The sequence below is a fragment of the Chrysochloris asiatica genome, unplaced genomic scaffold (assembly GCF_000296735.1).
Source record: "Chrysochloris asiatica unplaced genomic scaffold, ChrAsi1.0 scaffold00241, whole genome shotgun sequence".
Classification (NCBI taxonomy): domain Eukaryota; kingdom Metazoa; phylum Chordata; class Mammalia; order Afrosoricida; family Chrysochloridae; genus Chrysochloris; species Chrysochloris asiatica.
The window spans coordinates 192,135-199,803 of NW_006408759.1; the positions used below are offsets into that span (position 1 = coordinate 192,135).

Below are 7,669 nucleotides of genomic sequence, written 5' to 3' on the forward strand. Positions count from 1 at the left end.
ACTGGGGAGTCAGAAGACGGCGACACTTAAGAGTGGCTGGTAAGTCATGCCTTCCTGTCTACTCATCTGTGGAAGGATGTGAGCTGTGTGCACAGACCTCAACATTGACCTCACCAGTCCTCAACCTAATGTCTGTCATCAGAGAGTGATGAGAAACAAAAGTCCAAGGTCGACCTTGAGGGCATGAGGATGTGTCTTGCTAGATGAGGCTTAAGGGACCAGCTGGGAAGTGAGGGTCTGAGAAAAGGAGAGTGGAATGTCTATGAGAGCCTGAAGGTTACCGGGTCACCTGCCAAAACCTGAGGCTTTCTGTGGCTCAATTGTGTTTCAGAGAGCAGAGAATCTGCAGGCCTTCTCTAGAAACCAGGCTGGCAGCTTGACCCATTAGCAGGACTTGGGCTGGCCTGAGATGTGAGGTGGCTTTAGGGGTAGTAGATGGGACAGGGCGTGGTGCTTGGAATACCTGGGCAGGGATGCACATATCCAACCTGTTGCCCACTCTTTCCTGTCTACCATTTTCAGGAGTTTTGGAATGGGTAGGAGTAGCAATAATTTCCCCAGTGCTCAGTGGTCAAAGCCATTGGCCACCTTTTCTCTATCTCCTATCCCATGCTACCACATTGCTTTCTCTCTGCAGCTGCTGCAGGCAGACCCACCATGCACGTACTGACAGCCCTCCTGCTCCTGGGTGAGTCCTCAATGAGGTAGTGGCAGCTTATGGGCTTTTCGGTGGTGGGATAGAGGGTAGAACAAGGTGTATGTGTGTGGGTGGGTGTGTACTGAAAACATTTCTGTGTGAAGACTTCAAGCAATCATTATCTTTTTTGGGGGAGAGGGAGTAAGAATGAGGGGATTTTCTCAGAGTTGGAAAGAGTAGAAGCAGAGGAAAACATAGGTCTTAATACTATTGTCTTTCCCATATTCTTAAGCTCCTTTCTTTCTTTTCATCTTCAACTTCTCTTCCTTTATCTTTTGTTGTTGTTAATATACATAGCCAAATGTATGCCTAGTTTAACAGTTATATACAATTCAAGAACTCTGATTATATTCTTAAAGTTGTGCAACCATTCTCACTCTCCTTCTGTGAGTTTTTCGTTCCCCATTAATATAAATTCATTGTCCCCTACTGTTACTAGTTAATTTTTTGATTTGCTGGTGTCAATTTGATCCCATAACAATTGCTCTTAAAAGAAAAGTGCATGCTTAAGGCAGACATTCTTTCATATTGTTTGATTTTAAGAAGACTTCAGGGATAGTTTAGGTTTAATGTTTACAGAATTCAACTTCAGGTCAATAGTTTTGGGTTTTCATCCAGCTTCTACGACTCCAGAAAGTCTGGTTGCTGTTGTTGTTAAGTGCCATTGAATTGGTTTTGAATCATAGCAACTCTGTATAGTGCTTCTGAGGTGCAGCTGGTGAGTTTGAACCACCAACCTCGTGGTTCAAACTGACCTTGTGACTCAGTGCTTATCCTACAGCGCCACAGGTCAATGAAATTTTCAAATTCTGTTCTACATTTACCGCTTTTGTTCAGGATTTTTCTATAGAATTTTTTTCGTTGAACAAAATGTTCTGTAATGGTAGCTGGGCACTATCCAATTCTTCTGGTTTCATGACTAAGGAAGCAGTTATTCATAGAGGCATGAACTCCATTACTTCCTCCCATTCCTGACTTTTCTTCCTCTATTTTACTTCTTGTTTAGCAATTCCAAGCAGTGGACATGCTGGTGAGTTTTATACATCCCTCATTCCAAATTTCAGCAATCTGCACATTTCTCCTGCCTCCCAAGTGACCTGCTTGGGTAAATGCACCACTTATTGATTGTTTGGGGATAGTCAGTTTGCCAGTAGAAATGAGTGTTGAGTGATAGTTTTTAGGCTCAACGAATATGGTCTCTACTTCTGTAAGGATGGGTTAGTAATGTAGACTAGGTTCTGGAAAGTGAAGTTTTCTAAGATTTCCCAAATTTAGACTATGTCTTTGAACATCTTAACTTGATTCTCTTTTCCATACACCTACCACCCCCAGCTATTCTAGAGAAGCCCACACTGTCTCTACACCCACCGTGGACTACAATCTTCAAGGGGGAGCGGGTCACCTTGCGGTGTGATGGATACCACCCTCTACTCCTCGCGCTTCGACCCATCAGTACTCTCTGGTATTTGGGGCACCTACTGCTGCCCTCACACAAGAAGAGCATAGAAGTGCAGACACCAGGAGTGTATCGATGCCAGACACAGGGAGCACCTGTCAGTGACCCCATTCACCTCTCCGTATCCAATGGTGAGTGGTCTGCACATGAAGAGAGGGGTATCATGCATCTCCACGGTTAATACTGAACCTTCTTATGGGAGAGGACACTGGACCACTCCCATACGGGCAGAGAAAGGCCACACTGAAACCTGTCTAGAGTGTCTGGAATAAGCAGTGCCCCACATGTTAGGGGATGCAGAAAGGCTACTCTTTCCATTTTAATTGTGGTCTATTGTTGCTGTTAAGTGCTGTCAAGTCGGTTCCGACCAACAGTGACCCTGTATAGGGTTTTTGAGGAGCGGCTGGTGAGCTTGAACCACTGGCCTTATTTATGGTTCAAAGCGACTTTGCAGTCTAGTGCATTAACCCACAGTGCCACCAGGCTAAAATAATATAATATTCCCCAATCCTATGCCTCGTGAACAAATTATTATTGCTTCTCTTTTTGTATTAAAACTTTTCAAGTATCTGTGAGGTGGGCTTGAATTTAGCTGTTTACTAGGAGTGGAAGGTGGGAAGAGTAAAGGGAAAATAGGGGAGAGGAGAATCCTGAGATGGTGGTGAAGAGGTAAGTGCCGGCCAAGTACGAAGACACTGCTATCTATCCTAAGGAGTTTAAACTTGATTCTTACAGCAGTAAGTGCTGTTAGAGGCTGGAACCAAGTCTCAGGCACCTTTACCTCCCTAGTATCTAGTAAGGCAATACCTCTCATTTCCTAATACATCCTGCATCACAAGACTTCAGGTGACAACCACCGAAGACCTTCTTGTGGGCAGGGGAGCGAGAGTATGTATGGATGCAGAGCAGGGAGAATAGGGGCCTCAATGACTGTTGACTTTCTATTGGAGTCAGACTTGCCTGCGGTGTCGTGTCTGTCTGTTGTAGACTGGCTGATTCTACAAGTGCCCTATGCTGCGGTGTTCGAGGGCGAGTCTTTGGTCATGCGCTGTCGCGGCTGGTATGACAAGGTCGTCTACAAGCTTCACTACTACCGCGATGGCCAGGCGGTACGCTACTTCCACTCCAGCACCAACTACACGGTGCCTCAGGCGCGCACCAGCGATAGCGGGCGCTACCAGTGCTCTGGCACCATGCGCATACCGGTGGAGAGCGCACCCATGTTCTCCTCCAAGGTGGCAGTGACCGTGCAAGGTGGGGAAGCCTTGGGGCCCGGGAGCAAGCAAGCACTGGGAGATTCTGGGACAGGAACTGGGCTGGGAGGATCAAGTACTGGCACATACCAATTTCTCTCTGTTAGGCTGCGGACGCTGTCTCAGCTCCTCTGCAGTGATGGTGCATTTAGCCTTGTAGATTGCATGGGGTGGGCGTCCCTATCCCCACCCAATCATACACCCCAGCTTCTTACTCCGGTTGTTGTTAGTGCCCTGGAGTCAGTTCTGACTCACAGCACATCCTGAATAGGGTTTCTGAGGAGTGGCTGCTGGCTTTGAATGGCCGACCTTGTACTTAGCAGTCCAGTGCTTATCCAGGACCCCTCTTACTCCCAAGTGTTGTTGCTAAGTGCCATCCAGTCAGTTCCGACTTATAGCGATCCTATATAGGGTTTCCAGGAAATGGCTGGTGGGTTTGAACAGTCGACCTTGTAGTTAGCAGTCCAGTGCTTATCTTACAGCGTCACACCAGTACTATATTCCGGTTGTTGTTGTTAAGCGCCGTAGAGTTGGTTCCGACTCAGAGCGACCCTGTATAGGGTTTCCGAGGAGTGGCTGCTGAGTTTGAACCGCAGACCTTGTAGTACAAACCAATCTTGCGGTCCAGTGAATTATCACAAAGCCCCACACCAGGACTCCTTATGTCATTTGTTATTATTAACTGCCGTGGAGTTGGTTCTGATTCATAGCGATTCTGTATAGGGTTTCCAAGGAGCGACTGTGGATTTGAACCTCCGACCTTGGAGTCTCGCAAGGTCGGTTTGAACCACAAGATTGGCGGTTCAAAGTCACCAGCCGCTCCTCTGAAACCCTATATAGGGTCGCTATGGGTCGGAGCTCTGGTAGCGTAGTGGTTACGAATCGGGCTGCGAACCTCAAGGTCAGCAGTTCGAAACTACCAGCTGATCCGCGGGAGAAAGATGAGGCTTTCTGCTCCGGTCAAGAGTTACAGCCTAAGAAACCCTGTACAGGGTCGCTATGAGTCGGAACTGACTCCACGGTACTTAACAACAACCTCGCGGTCCAGTGCTTAGCCTACAGCGCCATACCAGGATCAACCCCTACATAAAAGGTCCGGATCCTGAGCCAGAATATAGAGCCCCGCGAAGGAACGGCTCCCGAGCTTCCCGAGAGGCGGGCTTAGCAGCTCCTCCTTCCAGGCAGTAGGAGCCCGAAGTGGGTATCAGTTAAGATGAGACAATGAAGTGTCCTGCTTGGTTCCCGCCTCCCTCCAAGACTTTGTAGCTCTTGAACTCGCTCTTGCCCCACTTTTCAAAAGGCTTCTTTCTACCCTCCATGCGTGCATATAGCATTCCCGACTCTTTATTTGTCTTCGGGTCGGTGAGGAGCCGGGAGGGAACAGGAAGTAAAAAGGTTCTTCCCCCGCCTCACCCGAGCCCTCCCCAGCCCACCCTTGCGCCCGCCCCACGTGCGTCCTCGGTCTCTGGGCCCTCTTCGTAGAGCTGTTCCAGATACCGGTGCTGCGAGTGATGGGCCGGGTGCAAGGCCGCGGCGCGGCCCCTGGCGGGGTGATGGTGCGCTGCGAAACGCACCTGCACCCGCAGAAGCGCGACACGTCTCTACAGTTTGCCTTCTACAAGTACAGTCGTGTCGTGCGCCGCTTTGACTGGGGCGCCGACTACACAGTCCTCGAGCCCGAGGTCGAAGAGCTGCAATCGTACTGGTGCGAAGCGGCTACCGCGACCCGCAATGTCCGGAAACGGAGCCCCTGGCTGCAGCTCCCTGGGCAAGGTGAGTGAGGGCCTACCAGCTGGAGGGCTGCCCTGCCTCCTCTGGCCACCCTCCTTCTCGAGCTCCGCCTCCACTTCTTCATCTCCTCCACCCTCCTCACCACCCTCACCCCACTTTTCCCACTCTACCACTTTGCGAATCTCTTTTTCTTCCCCTTCCTCCAACTCCACACCTATCCCCTATGCCGGCCTAGAGTTCTATACCGCTTGTGACTCGGTGTGATCCGTTCACAGATTCTCCACAGGCCGCAGCCTTGGCGCCCAATAACCAGCCGCTTTCCTTCAGAAAGCCTCCAGTGTCCAGATCGGTCCCATCTGTCACCTTCCTCCCAAACACCACCTCATCGGGTATACTGTTCCCGGTGGGCAGCGCCCCCACTGCTGGACCCCTGGCCTGCGCTCCGCCGACGCCCTTGGAACAATCAGCCAGAGACCTGAAACCCAGCGTGGACCTTCTGCTTCAAGAAATGCAGCTGCTCAAAGGCCTTCTGCACCGCGTGGTCTTGGAGTTAAAGGAGCCACAGACCCTCCCAGGACTAACAGGAACACCTGAGTCCCCCACTTCCCACTTAGCAGTGAGCCGGGAAACCCCGGAGACCACTACTGTGGAAACCTGAGAGACCAGGCTAGGATTATTCACCCCTAGTATTAACAACAACAAGTATCTTGAGTGGAGATCTTCCTAAACCATCTCTGCTTTTCAGAAGCCACTGTTTGCCTCCCTTTGTTTTGCTGTGGTTTGTAAAGAAGCACCTATATTGTGTGGTGGCTGAGGATTTCAACCTCACACAGCACAGATGAGCGTTCATCCTACAGTTTGACATAAGCCCTGGCCAGTACATATTTTAGTACAGGCAGTTTCTTAATACTCAAGTTCATTGAGGTACCTAAGCATTTTAGAACATTTTAGGTTCAAATTGTAATTATTCATAGAGACTTTTCTCTCTGTTAATATTAAAAAGACTTTCAGTTCTACTTGTGAGTTTATATCCTCAAAATCTGGGATTCTATTCAATTTATAGTTTCCTAGTGGTGCAAAATGTTAGTCATTGGGACCCACTAAGAAACACCTTGGATGAAAGACCTAGCAAGCTGGTTCTGCTTTGGAAAGGCCACAGCCTAGAAAACCTTAAGGAGTCAAGGTCTACTGTGAAACACAGGAGGTCACCATGAATGAGAATTGACTCCATGGGAACTACTCTTGTTTATTCCGTTTTAGAAAGGAAAAGATATTTATGTGGGTTGGCTTCCTATAATATTCCGGTGATAAGGGCCAGAGTTCCGTTTGAATCTCTCAGATGCACCCCTCTACACAGACTGATGGGCCATGTTCAACTTTGTGACAAATTAAACAAGTGATACCATTTTCATCAAGAAATCTCCCTAAGGAAAGTTGAAGACAAATCCTCAAGACTGCTAAATTCTAGTTGTTTTTGTTTGATTGTTTTGTTTTTTAAGTTTTTATTGTAAAGTAAGTGAAAGTTTACAGGGCAGAGCATCAGTTTGCATTCAACATATCATACACCTAATTTCATTACAATGATTATAATCCCCTCTGTGTACCATCAGATGTATTTCTCTCTATTCATTTTAGTTCTTTTTTTTTTTTTTTTTAAGCACTTGGGCATATATTTATACCACCAAAGGGCACAATCTGCAAGTCTGCTTAGTCCCTCTCTTCCCATATATCTAGAGTCTTTAGCTGCTCCCCCTCTCCATGTCCCCATCTCTACCTCCATCTCTGGTGTCGCTGCTTCTCTGGATAAGGTCTAGCATTCTGCTTGTGCTCTTCTCCCTTGATGGTCCTAGGGTCTTTTGTTTCTTCACTGTAAGATTAACTACTCCTCCGCTTTTGATAGAAAACTTCTATCTTTACTTTAATTGTGACAGTCACAATTAGTCATGATAACTATTACTCACTGTTGAATCATAAGAATCTTATCCCCATCTCTTTTAACCAGACCCATCTAGACAAGATGAAAACTATTCAGTGGGGGACTTTCTTCCCCTATACAGGCTTAATAAATTCTAATTTTTAACACACTTTTTTCTTACTGAAGAGCCATTCTGATACTAACGTACCTAAACACACACCCATTCAAGGACCCATCTCCTATGCTTTCATGGTGACTTCATTCTCACCAGTTCCAGAAGGAAGAAAAGCAAGAGGCCATTTTCATTGTAATTTTGGGGGTTTGTCTCCTACAAATCCTATTTGGGGGGTCCACTGCCTATTGGAGCTTTTGGTGCTCTTTCAGTGCTGGTGTGACTTATTCTTTGTTGTTGTTAAGTGCTGTTGAGTCGGTTCGACCCATAATGACCCTGTATGGGGTTTCCAAGGAGCTTGAACCACCAACCTTGCAGTTCAAATGGTTTTACAGTCCGATTCATTAATCCACCACACCAGGACTCCAACTTATTCTTAGGACATCTCATTTTCATTGGGTCCAAACCCTTCATCAGTTAAGCTTCCCTCTTAAGACTTTGAACT

At 47.5% G+C, this 7,669-nt stretch overlaps 1 protein-coding gene across 1 annotated transcript; it reads left to right on the forward strand.

Annotated features, from left to right (window-relative positions):
- Positions 1 to 657: 657 nt before the first annotated feature.
- FCRLB (Fc receptor-like B) lies at positions 658 to 5,795 on the forward strand. Its single transcript, XM_006873418.1, has 6 exons — positions 658 to 688; positions 1,704 to 1,727; positions 2,030 to 2,284; positions 3,141 to 3,407; positions 4,889 to 5,183; positions 5,375 to 5,795. Exons 1-6 carry the CDS (start codon positions 658 to 660, stop codon positions 5,793 to 5,795), a joined length of 1,293 nt encoding a protein of 430 aa, XP_006873480.1.
- The last annotated feature ends 1,874 nt before the right edge of the window (positions 5,796 to 7,669 follow it).

Excerpts from the sequence above, each read along its gene's own strand:
- FCRLB (XM_006873418.1), top strand. The coding sequence starts at position 658 with ATGCACGTACTGACAGCCCTCCTGCTCCTGG. Across the intron at positions 689-1,703 it reads GACAGCCCTCCTGCTCCTGG|CAATTCCAAGCAGTGGACAT; the intron begins GTGAGTCCTCAA and ends CTTCTTGTTTAG. Across the intron at positions 1,728-2,029 it reads TCCAAGCAGTGGACATGCTG|CTATTCTAGAGAAGCCCACA; the intron begins GTGAGTTTTATA and ends TACCACCCCCAG.